A 20664-nucleotide genomic window follows, 5' to 3' on the forward strand; every position below is an offset into this window, starting at 1 on the left:
CAAAATGATCACCAAGCCCAAGCTGCGCCCTTCAACCGACTAGGTGCCCACATACGGTGGCACTCCCCCACGTGACTCCACTCTCAGACCCACCTAGCGTGGCACTCTCAACCCTGTCCAAGCCTCCGTGTGGCCTCGTGCCTTCATTCTGAGGTGGAGGGCAGGCAGTGAGACTCAAAAGAGTTTATTCTAAACCCCTGGCCCTGGCCCCTCACTGACTGCTGCATGGCTTTGTCTCAAGGCTTCCTAAGGCTCCAAGGCTATGTCCCCTGTCCTCCCACGGCAGGCGGTGTTGGTGTCTGAGTCATGAGCAGTGGTCTTCTCGAGCCTGCCTGGGCGGATCAGATCATGCACACTGAGCAGAGAGACATGGTACCTGCAGGGAAGGCAGCTGGGGGCCCTTTGAGGAGGAGGAGGAAACAATGCAAGGGACACTAGGAGTCAGGACACAAATATCCTTTATTCTCTCCCTCAGGCTGTCTCTTCATCCTCGGACCCCATCCTTCTCTCCTCCTGCTCTCCTGCCAGGCATCCCTCTCTGCTCCTGGGGGACCAGCAGGTCCTTGATGTCATTTGCACTACAGGCCCATGCAGGAGTGCCAACCTGCTCTGGCTGTGGTTCATATGTGGGGTCCCAGGGAACGCCACTGTTAACTCTGGTACAGGAATTCATGGCTCTCATGGCCCCTCCAGGAAAGAATGGGTGGGCCTCTTCCTGAATGGCAAAAACTACCCAGGACTTCACAAACATTTTGAGGCAGGAACTGGAGTCTTTGGAAGTGGTGACCATGATCTTAGAGTCCTTGACACCTGCCCACTGATATTTGTCATCCATAAGACTGTTGACACCCACTGGGGACACAATGGGTGAGGACTTGGGATTGTCTTCAGCAGCAAGAAGTTAACTCTGGGGTAGTGACCCATTAGGAACCCCTCGAGATTCTGCTACTGCCCAGAGAAGACAAACTCCATTCCCTTCACAAATGCTTACAGTATTTGTAATATCTGTTTTCCCATTTGTTGGATGAGTAAATGAATATAATATTTTGGTACCAATTGTGTGCTAGGCACTGGTGATACAGTAGTGAAAAATAACAGACAAAAATCTCTGCCCACAAAAGCTTATAGTTCAGCGGGGAACACAGAAATAAGCAGATAAACAGGCAGGCAGAAAGTATTAGAGGGCATTGTAACTGCCAACACAGCAATCAGTAGACCAGTGAAAAGCTATCATTTTAAAATGCAGGATGATGGTTTTCTGACTTGGGGAAAGAAGACCAAGGAAGAGCCTCTGTGCAAAGGTGATGTTGGAGCAGAGACAGAAGGGGACAGCAAGCCACGGAGGCAACTGGGGGAAGAGGGAAGAGCAAACACAAAGGCTTGACGTGGGAAGTTACTGGGTCCTATGGGAGGCTGGGGGAAGTGAGCAGGGGGCAGGGGGAGGCTAGAAAGAGAGGCTGTCAGGGAGGTGACAGGGAATCAGACCTCAGGGTGAAGGGACAGGCATATGCACAACAACACATCTTCTCTGCATGCAGCATCACACTCGAGGGCTGTGCAAGGCCTGGGCCTCCTTGCAAAACTTTCAGCTCAGAGGAGTTGGGGTTGGTGATTCTCTCTAGCAGCATTCTAGGTAAGCCTGGCTTGAGATGCATAACTTTTGGTTGAATGTTAGGTTCCAAGTCAGAAAAGGGGCTATATATAAAACACTGAGTCTTAAAATATAAAGTTTTTACAGCTTTTATTCTAAAAAAATATGAAGTATCATTTTGGGGGGTTTTGTTTGTTTGTTTTTGCTAAGCACTGTGCCCATGATGATCCCCTTTTAACAGATGAGGAAGGCCAGGCGGGTGGCTCATGCCTGTAATCCTAGCACTCTGGAAGGCCAAGGCAGGAGGATCGCTTGAGCTCAGGAGTTCGAGACCAGCCCGAGCAAGAGCGAGACCCCCATCTCTATTAAAAGAATAGAAAGAAATTAGCTGGATAACTAGAAATATATAGAAAAAATTAGCTGGGCATGGTGGCACATGCCTGTAGTCCCAGCTACTCGGGAGGCTGAGGCAGGAGGATTGCTTGAGCCCAGGAGTTGGAAGTTGCAGTGAGCTATGATGACACCACGGAACTCTAGCCTGAGTGACAGAGTAAGACTCTCTCTCCAAAAAAAAAAAAAAAAAAGAGAGAGAGAGACAGAAATAATAATTCTTAGTTTTAACTAGTGGGAATAACAGTCACTGTGCATTTTAAGAAGGTCGGTCTGGTGGCAGTGTGAAGTGTGCATTTAAGGAAGGAAAGAGAGGTGGTCACAGGGGTATTTAGGATACTACTGCAGTAGTCAGGTGCAAAACGTAATGAATGCCTGTAGTCCCAGCTACTTGGGAGACTGAGGCAGAAGGATTGCTTGAGCCCAGGAGTTTTAGGTTGCTGTGAGTGAGGCTGATGCCACGGCACTCTAGCCAGGGTGACAGAGCAGGACTCTGCCTCAAAAAAAAAAAAAAAAAAAAAAAAGGTAACGAAAGCAGTGCGCATGGGGTGGGGTAGGGGTTGAGAGAGATTTGAAGGACGTAATGTTAGAGCCGGTTCCCCTTGGCCCCAGGAACAGAGAGGCAGAGTCATTGAGGCTGCAATAGGCAAAGGAGTTTATTGACTAGCTCAAGCTAGGGCCCAAGTCCCAGAGCACCAAGGCAGTGGCCTCTCCACGAACTAGGACCCCGCCCTAGGGTAAGAACTAAGCTTTTATACTTTTCAGCAGGTTACATGCACTGGGCATACCATCCCCCCTTCCTCCCTTAGTTCATTTGCTCCTTCAAAAGTGGCTGATCGTCTTGGCTCCTGATTGGTTGGTTTCCAAGCCACGGGACTGGCTTCTGATTGGTTGGTTTCCAAGCCGCGGGTCTGGCTCCTGATTGGTTGGTTTCCAAGCCACAGGTCTGGCTCCTGATTGGTTGGTTTCCAAGCCATGGATCTGGCTCCTGATTGGTTGGTTTCCAAGCCACGGGTCTAGCTCCTGATTGGTTGGTTTCCAAGTCACGGGTCTGGCTCCTGATTGGTTGGTTACAAGCGATACTGGGAACATACGCCATGCACAAGCTGTTCATGCACTGATCATGCCTTGCCCTTCTTATCTGATTAGTTGATTGGAGGGCCCCGGGACTGTCCAGCCCTTTATCAGGAAGTAACTTACGGTTATCTCCCCGGGGGCCTTGTTTTTCTTAACTTTAGTGAAGCCTGTCATGGCTCCACTTAAGCTATGCACCAAGCCGGCAAGCCATATTTACAGAAGCAAATAGCATTAGTTAGAATCAAAGAGAGCACACATTTTCCTACTATCAATTCCTGTTCTTCAGTAAGCCCTAGGATCAGATGACTGATTAGATGTAGGAACTGAAGGTTACAGGGATAGTATAAGATCTGTTTTGAGCAAGATGAGTTCGATGTGTCTACTTGACATCTGGGTAGAGACACCCATCAAATAGTTGGATAAAAACATTAAGGACAGCATTTCTCAAAGAGATTGCCTGAAAAAGATAATCCTCTAGGGAACTAGCAAATGAATGAGGGAAAGCTGCGGGAGGGCCCTCCAGGGTAGAAGCTGGGGAACATTTTGGTTAGGCAGGTACAGAGCCTTTAATATGCAAATATCCATGAGGAATTCCCTGGAGTGAAGGCCTTTCCCAAAATTGACCATGGACCTGTTTCTCTTCCTACAGAGTATCCTGGGGGACTCGTGTTCTAAAGAACCCTTTCTGAAATATTTGTTTCAAGCTTAGGAGAGAAAAGTCTGGAATAACAACTCAGGGAGCATCCTGCGTTACCATGGCAATGGAAGGCCTGGGGATGAAATCAATAAAGAGCCCATGGAGTGAGAAGAAAAGGGCCGCAGACAAAGCCAGAAGGTGAAAGAAAGAGCATTAGGGAGGCCACCTAGATGGCTAGTGGAAGGAAGCTCTAGGACAGCCAGTAAACACGACTGCCTGGGTAGGTGATCTGTAATAAATCATATTTTCCCATGCCATTTTTCTCCTAATGTTTTATTCTTTCAACAGATTTTTTCAGATTTTTTTTTTTTTTGAGACTGGGTCTTGCTCTGTCACCCAAGCTAGAGTTCAGTGTTGTCATCAGAGCTCACTGCGGACTTGAACTCCTGGGCTCGAGCAATCCTCCTGCCTCAGCCTTCCGAGTAGCCGGGACTACAGGCGTGTACCACCATGCCCGGCTAATTTGTCTATTTTTGGTAGAGACAGGGTCTTGCTATGTTGGCCAGGCTGGTCACGAACTCCTGGCCTCAAGTGAATCCTCCCACCTCAGCCTCCCAAAGTACTAGGATTATAGGTGTGAGCCACCTCACCCAGCCTCAACTGATTTTTAAAAGCTTTTATTGAAACTTTTATCAGAAAAATGTACAAGTCATGTGTCCAGCTGACTGAATTATTCCAAAGTGAGCACACATACACACTCACCCCATGTAACAAAGCCCAGGTCAAGAAATAGATCATCACCAGCACCACTGGAAACTTCCTTTGTGTCTTTCCCAAGCATTCACCTTCTACCTCCTCACAGTAACCACTCTCCTGACTCATAACACTATAGGTCCATTTTGTCTGTTCTTGAACTTGAATGATTGAAATCACACAGTATGCACTATTTTGTGTCCGGCTTCTTTCACTCAACATCATGTTATGAGACTCATGATTGTTGTTGCAAATATACCTGTAGTCCGTTCTTTTCACCACTGCATAGTATTTCATCCTGTGAACATACCACAACTTATCCATTCCATTGTTGATAGCCATTTGGGTTGCTTTCAGATTTTTACTTTTACAAAGAACACATGGACGTGAGCATTCATCTCCATGTCCTTTGGTGTGCATATGAATGCATTTCTGTTGGGTGTATGTCTAGGAGTGGAATAGCTGGGTCAGAGGGTCTGCATATGTTAAAATTTGGTAGGTAATGCCTAACAGTTTTCCAAAGTTGCTGCATCAGTTTGGACTCTGACCAGCCGTGTGTGGGAGATCCCATTGCTCCATATTCAAACCAAGACTTGACATTGTTAAATGTATTTGTAAAGGCATTTCTTACATTTCTTTAATCACTGGCAAGTAGCTGGGAACATCAGGGAAAGTCATGGCTAGAGATGAGACTTCAATGACATTGAGTTATTGTAAAAGGTAGAGTTAACTTAAAACCTGGAGATAGAAAAGTGGCCTTACCCAAATCACTCTCGTTCTGCAGGTTTAGATATGCTTGGTTTTTCACCCAGGCTTTGCTTAGTATTAACAATATCATCCATCAACCTCATAACTACATAGACTCCTGTACCTAAGGTAGGTCTCAGGGGTGAGCACCCTGTTTCTATTTTGTGTTTTGCATCACAGTATGAGAGATTCACATGTGTTAACCTGGATATAAAATGTATTACTTCCTCCCCTCTCCTCCTTCGCTCCATGAACTGAAACACGATCCTCTGAAATACTATTTGGCTGAAATCTTATCTTTACTTTGAAATATTTCACCACTTTGATTCTAAACATCGTAGACTGTGTATCTGACAGTCCTCTAAACACACCTAAGTATCTTGGCTGACACCAAGGGGCAGAGCTTTTTTTTTTTTTTTTTTTTTTTGAGACAGAGTCTTGCTGTGTTGCCCGGGCTAGAGTGAGTGCCGAGGCGTCAGCCTAGCTCACAGCAACCTCAAACTCCTGGGCTCAAGCGATCCTCCTGCCTCAGCCTCCCCAGTAGCTGGGACTACAGGCATGCGCCACCACGCCCGGCTAATTTTTTCTATATATACTTTTAGTTGGCCAGATAATTTCTTTCTATTTTTAGTAGAGACGGGGTCTTGCTCTTGCTCAGGTTGGTCTCGAACTCCTGACCTCGAGCGATCCTCCCGCCTCGGTCTCCCAGAGTGCTAGGATTCCAGGTGTGAGCCACCGCGCCCGGCCAAGGGGCAGAGCTTTGAACAACCATCTTCTTGGGGTAGTAGGAGGAAGAGCTCATGGACCCATGGCTAAAAAGAGGACCCCAGCTTCTCCAGGAGTGCCAAAGAGAGTGGAGGCCATGAGGCGTCCTGGCCTGTAGCTGGTAGAGTCCCTTCCTGCCCCTTCCCCCTGCCATTGCCCCCAAGTTGGGGTAGACCCTAAACACATACCCACTCTCGATCGCCTTTCACCATCCTTCCCTATATTTTATATGTCAAGTTTAAACTTATTAAGTTAAATAAAGTACTGTTACTGTTTTTTATATGATTCTAATAACTCTATTCTAGGTACAAGGTGTTATTTTTTTAATGCTTTGGAAGGCTATATTAATAGCCTCTTACAGCCCAAAGAAAAATCTTTACAATGAATGCACACCAAGCATGATATTATCTCTAGAAAGGTCTCCAGCATTTGACAAGGATTTTTACCAAAAAAAAAACTCTTTTAGCCAAAATCTCAATAAAGAAGTATGATTTTCCTTCCCAACTTGTAATTTTTTCAATGATGATTTGAATGATTAAAAATAAGATTCTTAGAGATTAGTTATCCTAATAGTTTTCAGGAATAGTGAATTCTGAAAAATGGACATTTCCCTCTCCAAAAGATAAACAAACTAAACCTCTTTCTTCTTCTTTTTTCTCTCTTCCTTTTCTAACCATGTGTTCAAAAGAAATTTGGATGTTTGGATAGTAATGTCGATTTCAATATAAGTCTCTGGCAACAGAAAGCTGTTTTATTTACAGCCCTTGAGGGTTTACAAAAAGTGACTGTGAACGCTCAGCAACTGTCCAAAGGATAAATGTCAGCATACAAACGACCTTTACATTAAAATGTGTAAGATTATTCTATCCCAAGGCAGGAAGACTTTGCCTTGTGCACTTAACCTCATTGTATTACCAGAGCTAAATCTAGAGCCTTATCTCACTTAGAATTCTTATTTTACCTATTTGCTTCTAGAGTTTTATTAGGAGAATTCCAAAGTTTTGATAATGGCACAGCACGTGAATAATAAGAAAACATTTATTTTTGTGTTCTAATATTTTTATTTTTGTTTTTTTTTTAGACACCCTGTTGCCCTCTGTTGAGTGCTATGGCATCAGCCTAGCTCCCAGCAACCTCAAACTCCTGGGCTCAAGCGATCCTCCTGCCTCAGCCTCCCGAGTAGCTGGGACTACAGGCATGCGTCACCATGCCTGGCTAATTTTTTCTGTATATTTTTAGTTGTCCATCTAATTTCTTTCTTTCTTTCTTTTTTTTTTTTTTTTAGTAGAGACAGAGTCTCGCTCTTGCTCAGGCTGCTCTCGAACTCCTGAGCTCAAATGATCCATCTGCCTGCCTCCACCTCCCAGAGTGCTAGGATTACAAGGCGTGAGCCACTGCGCCTGGCCCGTGTTCTAATATTTAAAAAAAAATATTTTCTATTTGAATCACATTAATCAAGACTTAATAAGATAATCTTACAGCTAAAGGGACCACTTAAAATTCTCTATTCACTTGTCATTCACGCTAGGCCGGCATTTCCTATAAAATACTGATAAGATTCTACACTACAAGGCCTGCGTGGTCTTGTAGAAACTGTAGGCCAAGGGCTCCTGCAAGGTGCTCTGGCACCCTTGCATTTCTCCCCATAGGCCATGCAGTCAAGCTTGACCGCAGTCACCGAGTCCTGCTGGCACACTCTGTCATTCTCACCTGGAACAGAGCCATCTTGTGAAGAGCTGTCCCAAGGCCATTTCTGATCTTGTCTCCCTATCTCCCCGGAAGTCTCCCAGTCTTGCCGGAGGCTCATCTGCCTCCTTGGTTCTGGTGACGCAGGGGATTTTCTGCCAAAACCTTTCCCTTAGGGTACAGCTGAAGACTTCAGTGTAAGCCTATAAAATGGCTCAGTGGGTACAATGTGCGTCATTTCAGTGATGGATGCACTGAAGGCCCTGATTTCACCACAATGCAATATATAAATGTAGCAAAATTGCACTTGTACCCCATGAATATATACATATAAAAAATAAATGGAAAAGGAAAAGAGCTGTTGTCCTCGACTCCCAGTCCGTGGACCAGTACCCATCCGTGGCCTGTTGGGGACAGGGCCACAGAGCTCCACCGCTCCCCCACCCCCACCCCACCCCCATCCATAAAAAAATTCTCTTCCATGAAATCAGTCCTTGGTGCCAAAAAGGTTGGGGACCACTGGTTTAGAGGACGGTCCTCCATGACAAGTGAACTACAACACATTTTCTGCCATCTGGTCCCTCTGGTTCAATACCATCCTCTGGAATGAGGCACATGAGGAGTGAGGCAATACTGACCTTGCTTTTACTGCCTATGTACATAACACATCCTTATGGGTTCGTTGTCTCTTACCAGCTGAATCTAGGGAAATGTGACAAGCCAACTTAACTGTGCTGCTGCTCAGGCACTGCTTGACCACTTGACAAATTGGCACCCAACATAAGGTCACAGTGCCTTTTTAGAGATAAGACAGAGGGGCCTTGGCTGTACAGGCCAAGTTAGGGGACATGAGGAGATCCCCCCGGGATCCATAAGCACATACTCTTTCTCTTTTCAGGGCACTGCCACGTGTAAAAACCACTCATGGGAATAACTCCGCTACTATTTGTCACCAGTGGGTGAATCAAGATTCAGTGCAAGTATCTCTACCTTCTGATGCCCAAAGCTTTCACTATATGGATGATGTCCTGTTGGTTGGGAAATCAAAAGCCTTAATCTCGACAGCCCTGACTGTGGTGTTATCTCACCTCCACCAGCAGGGGTAGCTGGTCAACCCCAACAAAATCAACAGTCCTGCTTGCCAAGTAGTGTCTTATACTGTATCTGTGTGGGTGGATTCACAGCAGCCCTCTGGAAGCCAAGAAAAAAAAATCCTACTGTTTCTCACAAAGTAGAGGACACTATGTTGTTTATGATTCAGAAACCACCACTGCACGTCAGACTGTTAGTCCATTAGTCTTGTGGTTAAAGAGTTTCCATTACACCGGACACTGGCCTCACCTGCTCCTAAAAGATCAACTACATTGGACCTGTGACAGCCTTTCATGTCTCATTGGTGCCTTACCACAGTTAATACCTGTTCAAACTGTGTCATGTTTTACTTGATAGATGCACATCCAAGTGATTTGAACTGATGCTGCTAAAAGTACTGTAGTAATATTAATAGATTATTTAGGTATGTGTAATATTTCTCCTGATTATATGGGATGTTCCCAATGGAGAGATGCCACAATTCAAACAGTAGCAGTGGGATAAAATATAACCAGGAGCCCACCTGGCTTTCCCAGCCCAGCCATGTGGTATCGGTAAGACAACACAAGATAGGGTGTGTGGGGACAAGATCATTGTATTAAACAAAAACCTAATAGAGATAGAAATGCCCTCAAAAAATTCCAGTGGGCTGTACAGATTGCCATCCCACTTAGGCCAATCATACCTCATGGACCTTTTGAACTACAAATGCCAGGAACGAACAATTATGCAGACTGGAGCCCGTGGCAAAAAGAAGGTGCCACTATGCCACACTTCCCCCTGGGGTTTTGCACGTGGTTCTTGCCTTGGTGCATAGAGATTCCTGAGGATAACTGGACCTAATTCACAGACAAATCAGCTAAGTTAAAGTCTGATGGGGTACCCTGGGCCACTTGCAGCCATGTCACAGCACACACAAAGCACCCTGTTAAAACTTTGCATCATGGCTGGGTGCAGTGGCTCACGCCTGTAGTCCCAGCTACTGGGGAGGCTGAGGCAGGAGGATTGCTAGAGCCCAGGAATTTGAGGTTGCTGTGAGCTAGGCTGACACCACGGCACTCTAGCCCGGGCAACAGAGTGAGACTCTGTCTCAAAAAAAAAAAAAAAAAAGACAGTGTGGGATGGTAGAGGGGTAGACACAGAGATCAACGGAACAGAGTAGAGAACCCAGAAAGGGTCCCACACAAATGTGCCCAAAGGATTTTTGACAACAACGCAAGAGCAACTCAATGGAGGAAGGATAGATGGTGCTGGAGCAATTGGACATCCATAGGCCAAAAAAATTTACCAGGACCTAAATCTCACACCTTATACAAAAATTCACTTAAAATGCATCACCGACTTAAATACAAAACCTAAACCTTGAAAACTTTTAAAAGAAGACATGTGAGAAAACCTTCAGGACCTCAAGAGTTCTTATATGTGACACGAAAAGCACAATCGATAAACGGAAACTTTGATTAATTGGGTCTCATCAAAACTAAAAATTTTTGCCCTGAGAGAGATCCTTTAACGAGAATGAAAACACAAGCTACAGACTGGGAGAAAATATTTTGACAATTTCTTATAAAACTGAACATGCAACTACCATAGGATCCCATAGTGCATTCCCGGGAGTTTGTCCCAGAGAAATGAAAGCTTACATTCGCACAGAAACCTGTCTACAAATGGTCTTGGCAGCTTTATTTGTAACAGCCAAAAACTAGAATTAGCCCAGATGTCTTTCAGTGAGTGAATGGTTTAAAAATGGTGGCAGTTTGTCTTCAGTGCTCCTTCTTCTTTGCTTTGGGAAACTCAGGTAACCCTAAGCCTTTGTCTGCCTATGACCTGCGGGTTCTGAAACATCTGCAGAAAGGATCCCTGGGCACCACGGAAGCCGCAAAATGGCTTCAGAATTGTCTGAGGATGATCCAAGATGCTCATGGTGACCATAACTCTTGGAATGAGTGGTGAATATCTTGTAGCGTGTACTCCCAGAGAACAGCCTGAAGTGTGGTTGTGGAACATGGCTGGGGAACAGCTCGATGCCCTGGGGCTGAGAGAAGTCCCCTAGTACACCCTTCATGAAAAAGGCTAACCGTTTGTGCTGTAACATTCCCCCCCCCAAAACCCAGTTTCCATTTTTTGGAGACACATTGGTGGTCAGCCAACCATTGGATGCTGGTATTGAGGGGAAAAGACAGAAATAATTCCTGTTCGCTGGATTTTCTCACACTTGTGAAGGGAGAAAAACTATCCCAAAAGACAAGAGAAGGCCACCGCAGTAAGGTGGTGCAAGAATCTGCAAAACAATGTGCACTTTAGGCACACAGGGAGACAGGTGCAGTGGCTCCTGTGAGGGTGGTCTTTGAGCACTTCAATGAGCAGGATGGGGGTTTTCTAGAAGGATGTCCCACCTGATAGGAGGGCCTGTCTTGGCACTTGAATCAGATAAGCCTGTGTTCCTGTCAGCACTTCTACTCCCTGGGTTTGTAACCTTGAAAAGATTTTTTTATTCATTTCAACTTAAGCTTTTCATGAACTGTAAAATAAGTTTTAGCAGTAGAGCTTGAAAGATAAGAAAATACTTTTAAGGAGTCATAAAAAAGTAGATTTCAGAAAAACTCTATTTGTATATTGCCTTTTTAAAATTTATTATTTACCTATTTTCTTCCCCAGAGTGAGTGTAGTAGGTTTCTCAGGTCTATTCCTTATTTGCAGGTGATTTTCAATAGAATTTCGGGGCTTTGGTTTGGCAAGGATACCCAGGAAGGGAAATAGAAAGGAATCTTTGTTCCATTTTGATTGCAGAAAAATGAATACATTTCCACAAGAAAGTGTGGGGAAAAAAGTTAGTGAATGACAAAGATTCACCAAAACACCTATTTCTCTCTTTTTTTTTTAGGGTGGACAATTTGTGAAAGTGGATCATTCTGTTTTGTGTCATGTTATCTGGATGTTGGAGTTTAACAAGGATAAATCCTAGTTAACAACTAGGACAACTCTTAGAAGAGTTCACATGCCATTGTTTACTAAATGAATTGTTGTCATGAAAATAGTAATTAAATGGCCTACTTATTGTCTAAAAGAGATAAATATTTTTGTTTTTCCTGTGGAAGTATGAAATTTAAGTGCCTTACAATTTCTGTGATATTATGATAGATATATTTTGCTTTTTATCCGTGATTCCTGGCTCTCAGCTCCTGTAAGCCTTGTTATTTGCTAAATGACTATAGCAATAAGAATATTTTTTTGTTAAAATATTTGGTCTTTTTTTCTTGGTCCCTGAAGTAATTCGGAATGGTAAAGGTGAAAGACAGTCTTTTGTTGTTTACAATTAGCCTTTCAAACACCTCTGAGCTTATGTTAATGAGGCAGTTTTTGCAAAATTCACAGAAACCACTGGGTGGGAGGCTGGTTGCCAGGGAAACCAGCCATTTCCTTAGAGGGATGAAATTTTCAGTCCCACTCCCAACCTTTGGGGAGCAGGGAGGGCCTGAAGGTTAAGTGTATTGTCAATGACTTATAGATAAACTAATTATGCTTATAAATGAAGCTTCCATAGAAACTGCAAAGGTCAGGGTTTGGAGAACTTCCAGATAGCTGAACAGGAAGTGGTTCCTGGAAGGTGGGGAGCCTGGCAAGGGCTTGAATCTCTGCACCCCTTCTTCCCCATGCCTTGCTCTATGTATCTCATCATCTGGCATTTTGTTTATATCTTTCGAGATATCCTTTATGATAAACCAGTGAATATACTAAATTTTTTTCCTGAGCTTTGTGAGATGTTCTAGGAAATTAATCAACTATACAGAGGAAGTCATGGAACTCCAACTTGACGCTGGTCAATCAGAAGTTTTGGAGTCCTGGACCTCCAAGTGGTGTTTGAAAGAGGGGATAGATTTTTGGGGTTGGATCCTAAACATGTGTGATTTGACACTACCTTCAGTTAGATAGTGTCAGAATTGAGCTGTATTTGAGGACATTTCCCTGCAAGATTGATTGCTTGTTTGTTAGTAGGTAGAAATTTGTACACATGTGGTCGCATAAATCTTCTGTGTTGATTGTTGTGGTATGAGAGCAGAGGAAAAACATCATAGTTTGAGTATTTTCCCTTCAGAATTTTCTTCCCTTCTATAAACCTAAACACCGAGTTTAAGTAATTTTGCTAGATTCTTCAAACACTGGGTATTTTTTATTTACAATTAAATGAATTACCCTGAATGAGAAGCAGAGGCATGAGACCAGTGACTCCAAGCCAAGGCCAATCTTGAGCCTGCGAAAGGAGGTCATTGAAGGCCCAGTGAGTTTTTGCTGTGGGGCCTCCCCTGCAGGTGTCCCAGCCTGCTCATACCAGCCATGGAAGGAGCACTTTATACTGAGAGAAGCTACAAGAGCCCTGGGAAGCTGGGGACTGGGACCCACAGGAAGGTTTGGTTGGTATGGGGACAGAAAGACTGTGTGATGCCCCTTCTGAGAGTGCAACTGTTATTGTCCTGGGGCTGTTTTTAGACATTGGCAATAAAACAATTTCAGATTTAGGTGAGAAGTGACTTTATTGTGAAGGAGTATTGCAACCAGGGGAAGCACCAAATATAAGATCTGCAAGCATCTTGGCCGGGCACGGTGGCTCACGCCTGTAATCCTAGCACTCTGGGAGGCCGAGGCCGGCGGATCGCTGGAGCTCAGGAGTTCGAGACCAGCCTGAGCAAGAGCGAGACCCCGTCTCTACTAAAAATAGAAAGAAATTAGCTGGCCAACTAAAAATATATATAGAAAAAATTAGCCGGGCATGGTGGCACATGCCTGTAGTCCCAGCTACTCGGGAGGCTGAGGCAGGAGGATCGCTTGAGCCCAGGAGTTTGAGGTTGCTGTGAGCTAGGCTGACGCCACGGCACTCACTCTAGCCTGGGCAACTAAGCGAGACTCTGTCTCCAAATAAATAAATAAATAAAAATAAATAAATAAAATGTAAATTTCTTAGTGAGAAGTTTTATAAGGCCTTGGTAGTAATGAAGAATATTACCTTTAAGGAAATCTGCTTTGTATGCTACTTAATGCAGGCTCATAGGCCTTCCTAATTTTATTTTAAAGGAAGAAAGTTGATGTTTACCAAAGGGGCTAGAACATAAGTTAAACATACCAACAGAAGAGCTTTAGGCCAGGGAAGATTAAAAGTTTCTGTAAACTTTGTCAATTGTTTTTATTATCCCATTTGTATATTCCACTGATAAGGAAAACCCCCATCTATTACTTAACACAACAGCCACCTGAGACCCCCACCCCTCACAAAAGACCCACATTAACATATTACTAACCTAACACCTGGCACATTAACATATTACTAACCTAACATCTGGCACATCAACATAACACTAAACCTATTACCTGGTACAGACACTAAAACTATTACCTGGTGTAAACACTAACCTAACCTATTACCTTGTGGACATTAGTCACCTGAGACCCCTCCCCTTGGATCACCCCAACTTAATAAAAATGAAAAAAATTGGGTAGACGGGGCTCAAAATTTGGTGGCAAGACCCCCTCTGAGCCCGCCGACAAATAAATCTTGATTCTCTGACTCTCCGTGTGCCGCTCGGTTTGTCCTCGGGACCACTCGCTGTAACACTCACTATAACACCACCAGTATGGAAGATTGATGGTGGTGTGTGCAATGGAAATGCTGAAAAGTTTGTCAAATGTTGCAAATAGACTGAATTATTTGACCAGTGAAAGGAGTTTCTCAGTCTCTGTGAAGGTCATAGGGTAATTTCCAATAAGGAATAGGACAAGACTTAAAAGGGTCATAGTTAAAGCACAATCAACAAAGTGAGACAGAGTCTCCTGTTGCTTGGGCTAGAATGCCATGGTGTCAGCCTAGCTCACAGCAACCTCAAACTCCTGGGCTCAAGCAATCCTCCTGCCTCAGCCTCCTGAGTAGCTGGGACTACAGGCGAATACCACCAGGCCCAGCTAAATTTTCTATTTTTAGCAGAAACAGGGTCACACTCTTGCTCAGGTTGGTCTTAAACTCCTGAGTTCAAGCGATCTTCCCACCTCAGCCTCCCGGAGTGCTAGGATCACAGGCGTGAGCCATCGCGCCTGGCATCAACCCATTTTCTTTTTCTTACGGTTTACTTAAAAAGGTGAACCAAAGTTTTTTTTATTATCTCCTATTAATATTTGATGAAAATTTTGTTAAAATGCAAAAGCCAAATTTTATTCTGGTATTATTGTATTATTAATATTAAAGTTAATTTTAATGAAATCTTATACACAAATTTATCCAACCTCAATCAGCCCTGACCACACAAGGTGAGGTTTGTATACATCTTTTATAACCTTACAATTTTTCTATTCTCTTTCTTTCTCTAATTTTCTATAGCCACTCAGTTTATCTATTTAATTTTTTTCTTTTATTCTTTCAATTTAATTCAGTCTTTAAAGAATCTAAGGCAAAGTTACTTTTTTTAACCAGAAACCACATCTTCATGACTATTTTTATAACCATTTGCACCAAAAAAATTATAGTTTTTGGATGAATGAGACATTGCAAGTTTGTTCTTTTCTTTCTTTCTTTCTCTCTTTTTTGTTTGTTTGTTTTTTGAGATAGAGTGTCACTGTTGCTGGGCTACAGTGAAGTGGCATCATCAGAGCTCACTGCAACTTCGAACTCCCCAGGTCTCGTGATCTTCTTGCCTCAACCTCCCAAGTAGCCGGGACTACAGGCTCATGCCACCACACCTGGATAATTATTCTGTTTTTTTGTAGAGATCGTTAGGTCCGGAGCCAAAAGAGAGACACACAAAGACTCCTGTGTAGCAAAATGCTGTTTATTTTGAGCATCTGGATGCAGATGGGTGGAGGCTGAAGAAAGCGTCCACAGGAGAAAAGGGGAGACCCTTGGGTTTTATAGAGGGTTTCTCTGGGGGATGGGGGGAGTAAGTAAGTGGGCCAAAACAGCCGCTTGTAATAAATTCTTTTTCTAACAACCAGCTAAGACCCCTGCCCCAGTCACAGCCATCCTTTGGCTCCAGCGAGGTCCCTATCAGGAGAGAGAGGGAGGGGTAAACTCCCTCCTTATGTGGGGAGGGTGGAAAGGAATGCTTGCTGCAGCTGTCTGTTAGATTTACAACGTCTGGGGATTCTCTGGACTCCCGTGGCTGTTGTTTTACAAGCCTGAGTTTTGCATAACCACACTGTGTCCTATATATATTTTTGGGTTCCCAGCTGGAACAAACCTAACAGTCCACCCTTTTTGTTATATACACATAGGAAAAGGAAGGGTAAGATATGAGTAAAAATTAAAAAGATTGTGAAGTGGGCATTGTTTTCTTTCTGACTGCTTTTTGTTTTTTCTGTTCCGGGATATCTGGTTATCTTTGAAATGCAGTCAGGCCCATTGCAAGGGATGTGATCTTTGTCCCTGAGATATGTTTTTGGGCCAGAAACAAATGCCTGGAGTTTACTGCCCTGCATTCTTTCCACAACCTTTTCCGGAACACCTTGAGGCTTTAAAACAAATTCTGAAAGCTGTGAGCCCAGAAAATGTGAAGAGAAAGATTTACATTTCTTTTCTGGGCTCTTTTTGGTGTTTGTGAAAACAGAGTCTCAGCAGGTTGCCTACTAGTTTTGGGAGAGAGACAGTAAAGAGTAGGGAGAGCTCAGAGTTGATCTTTAGCTGTTATTAGAAAATTGGGAGATTCGAGGTTGCCCTAACAGAGATAAGATCTCACTGTGTTGGCCAGGTTGGTTGTGGACTCCTGGCCTCAAGTGAACCTCTGGCCTCTGTCTCCCAAAATGCTGGCATTGCAGGCGTGAGCCACCACACCTGGCTTACATCTTATTTTCTTGATATACTCTGTATGTAGAATTGTTTCTCTTTTTCTAGTTTTAATTACCATATGTTAGTCAAGATTTTAAGTCTTAGTAACTTTAATTCATAGTGAAAACCTAAGAAGTAGGGAAGTTTAAGTGTGAGTCACATAGTAACAATTTAAGAATAGTCATTTTATAATTTTTAGAAATGTAGGCTTTGTAATGGAATAATTTTTCAGTGTGGAATAGTACATATTTACTAACATACCTAAATATCTTTTTTCTCTGAAATAAAAAGCCAAAAGTATACAGACTCATATTTAGTAATTAATGTCTTAGCATTATATATTATTTGGAAATGATTTATGTGCTCAACAAATATCCACTGTTTAATTTACGTTAGCAAAATTCTAAAGGTACAGTTACCATAAATATTTGAGAAAACTTTTTTAAGTGAACATATAATGAAACATAATTATTATTATAACTTGATTTATAAGATTTTATCCATTTATGTCTATTTATTCAGTCTTAACAATTATGTTTATAAAATCTCATGAGACTTTAGATAAGTCTAGCCATCATCTCAAAGTTGAATTTTTTATTAACCATTTTTATATTCCTGTATGTTAGACAAGTATCATAAAAGCAATAACCTTAAAGTTGTAATAAATACATATTTTGCTGATAAATCAGAAGGCATAGTTGTTTGCATTAAACTAAAAATATTAGTCACGTTGATAAAATACATAGTTATTATCATTTATTTGAGTTTGCTTTTAGTTTTAGGGTTTGCCTTTTAGTTTCCTTTTTAAAATATGCATGCATAGACTTCCCCTTGGCCGTTTGGTGGGTGGGGACCCACGCGGGTTCAACATGTGTATGGAGAAGTGTTATTTCTGTTTGGGGCCAATCTACCCTGGCTACGGCATAATGTTCATTCGCAACGATTACAAGGTGTTCAGATTTTGTAAATCCAAATGTCATAAAAACTTTAAAAAGAAGCTCAATCCTCGCAAGGTCAGATGGACTAAAGCCTTCCGGAAAGTAGCCGGTAAAGAGCTTACAGTGGATAATTCATTTGAATTTGAAAAACGTAGAAATGAACCTGTCAAATACCGGAGAGAGCTATGGAATCAAACTATTGATGCAATGAAGAGAGTTGAAGAGATCAAACAGAAACGCCAAGCCGAATTTATAATGAACAGATTGAAGAAAAATAAAGAGCTACAGAAAGTTCAGGACATCAAAGAAGTTAAACAAAACATCCATCTTATCCGAGCCCCTCTTGCAGGTAAAGGAAAGCAGCTGGAAGAGAAAATGGTACAGCAGTTACAACAGGATGTGGACATGGAAGATGTTTCTTAAAAATCACAGTGTAACCATTTCTATATGTACATTTGAAAGTGTCCTTTGGAGACTATAACTTCTAAGTTATTGGTTTATTTTTTACATAAGGTCACTCAAATGAAAGGTGATTAAAAATGTATTTCCTACGTTGCTGTCTGCAAAACATCAGATAATATGGATGTTGGATTGCATCTCAATGTTAAACCTTCACTGATAGATGTGCTTTATGTAAATTATGAAAATTCTCTTTGTAAATACAGAAATGAATTGTGGACAAAATGGTCATGCCATTTGGATAATGGCACTAGACAGTATTTATATAATAACTTAGGACAAAAATTCTAGCTAGTGATATGTAAAATAAAATTTTCTTTGCAGTAAAATTCTCTTTATTGTTTTAGAAGGGGAGATACAACAAGGAACTAACAATTTGTGACTATCAGCTTCAAATAATATCTTTTATTTTGATCAGTATTTCCTGTTTGGGGTTATTAGCATCTTACAAGAAGAGCATAATGGCCTCATCTTGTGAAGCCTAATCATACTGAACTGGTCTGGCCTGGTTTAACTATGAATGTTGAGTATGAAAGCTGAATAATCTTTGCCTGAAATGACACTATATAATTTCCACTTTGGAGAATACTCAGTCCTAAGTTGTGATTCCTGGTACAACAAGCTTTATTTTTCTAGCCCAGCAGTGATCTAAAATCAGAGGAATCCCAGTGCCTTCTAAAATTTTTTTGGTGTGATTTTCTGTATAAAAGCTCCTAATTGTTTTTGGAAAATAGAGTTTATGGGTAGAACATCTGTCCATTAGTTGCACATAAAATAAAACCATTTTAAAAGTAAAAATAAATAAATAAATAAATATGCATGCATAACAGGCACTTGAATCAAGTGTTCTATCACCTTGCCTTTTTCACTCCATAATATGTCCTGTCAGTTGCACCTTAAAGGCATACAGACACCTTTCTCTTTTACCTTCATGGCTGCAGAGTGTTTTAATACGAGGATGTCACAGGACTATAAACCTGTGCCATATTAATGGACATAACTGTAACTTTCCCGTATTTTGCTATGACAGATAAAGCCACAGGGAATAACCTTGAAAATATTTTTCATGTTAGAGAAACAAATTGTACAGTACATTTCTGGAATTGGGTTTCCAGAGTCCACGGTTAATGTCATTGTGCATTTCTTTGTACTTTGATTATATAATTTTGGCTTCCAGCAGAAATGTTCACAAGTGCCTATTTCTCTACATCACTGAAAATTGTGGGGCTTTTGGCAACTGATAGATTAGTTTCAGTGTGTATTTCCATTTTCACTATGCTTTTATTTATGAGCCGCCTTCTTTTATTTGTCAACTTTATGCCTATTCTGTCAAACTACTGATTGTGTTAGAATCGGTATCTGAGGATGTTTTTCTATTCTATTCAAACAGTTGTAGGTCATTTTTGTGTCTTTTGGAATCTTAACATTTTTCTTATGTGTTTTGCATATTTCATTTGAAATTTTCTTCTGGATATATTTTTGTAGCTCTAGTAGTGTTCTTTATCCCCCTGACATTTGCTAAATTTTTCTTGGTTTTATATATAAAAAAAAATAAAAAAAAAAACCCACGGTGGTAGCTCCATACATTACATTCAGCGACAAAAAGGAGTGAGCTATTGTTAAATGCAACAGCTTAGTTGGATCTCAAAGGCATTATGCTGAGTGAAAAAAAAAAGCCAATCTCAAAGGTTTTCTACTGTGTGATTCCATGTACGTACCATTCTTGAAATAACACAATTATAGAGATGGAGAAGGGATTAGTGGTTGCCAAGGAGACAGGGATGGGGGAAGGGCTGGCATGCAGCTCTTTGTGCTGAGGGAACAGTTTCCAATCTTTCAATCTTTTTTTTTTTTTTTTTTTTTGAGACAGAGTCTCACTCTGTTGCCTGGGCGAATGCCGTGGCGTCAGCCTAGCTCACAGCAACCTCAAACTCCTGGGCTCAAGCGATCCTCCTGCCTCAGCCTCCTGAGTAGCTGGGACTACAGGCATGAGCCACCATGCCCGGCTAATTTTCTCTCTCTATATTTTTAGTTGTCCATATAATTTCTTTCTATTTTTAGTAGAGACGGGGTCTCGCTCTTGCTCAGGCTGGGCTCCAACTCCTGAGCTCAAATGATCCACCCGCCTCACCCTCCCAGAGTGCTGGGATTACAGGCGTGAGCCACCGCGCCCGGCCAAGTTTCCAATCTTGATTGTAGTGGTCAGTGCACAAATCGACACGTGGTAAAATCGCACATCACTACACAAGTGCACACACACAAATCGTGCACGTAAAACTGATGAAATCTGAATAAAATTGGTGGATTGTAACAGTATCAATTTCCTCCCTGTGATATTGTACTATAGTTATGCAAAAACTGCATACATGATACATGGAAACTCTTCATACTAATTTTTTTACAACTTCATCTGAATTTATTATTATTATTATTATTATTTTTAAGACAGAGTCTCACTGTGTTGCCCAGGCTAGAGTGAGCACCGTGGCGTTAGCCTAGCTCACAGCAACCTCAAACTCCTGGGCTTAAGCGATCCTTCTGCCTCAGCCTCCCGAGTAGCTGGGACTACAGGCATGTGCCACCACGCCCGGCTAATTTTTTCTATATATATTTTAGTTGGCCAGATAATTTCTTTCTATTTTTAGTAGAGACGGGGTCTCGCTCAGGCTGGTCTTGAGCCACTGCACCTGGCCTGAATTTATTATTATTTCAAAATTTAAACTTA

The 20664-nt window shown here is 42.2% G+C and overlaps 1 protein-coding gene across 1 annotated transcript; it reads left to right on the forward strand.

Moving 5' to 3' along the window:
- The first annotated feature begins 17371 nt into the window (after window positions 1-17371).
- On the forward strand, window positions 17372-18262 carry LOC123628644 (probable ribosome biogenesis protein RLP24). Its single transcript, XM_045538502.1, has one exon. It carries the CDS (start codon window positions 17412-17414, stop codon window positions 17901-17903), a length of 492 nt encoding a protein of 163 aa, XP_045394458.1. The 5' UTR covers window positions 17372-17411; the 3' UTR covers window positions 17904-18262.
- Window positions 18263-20664: the final 2402 nt, after the last annotated feature.

The sequence above is a fragment of the Lemur catta genome, chromosome X, assembly GCF_020740605.2.
Source record: "Lemur catta isolate mLemCat1 chromosome X, mLemCat1.pri, whole genome shotgun sequence".
Taxonomy (NCBI): Eukaryota; Metazoa; Chordata; class Mammalia; order Primates; family Lemuridae; genus Lemur; species Lemur catta.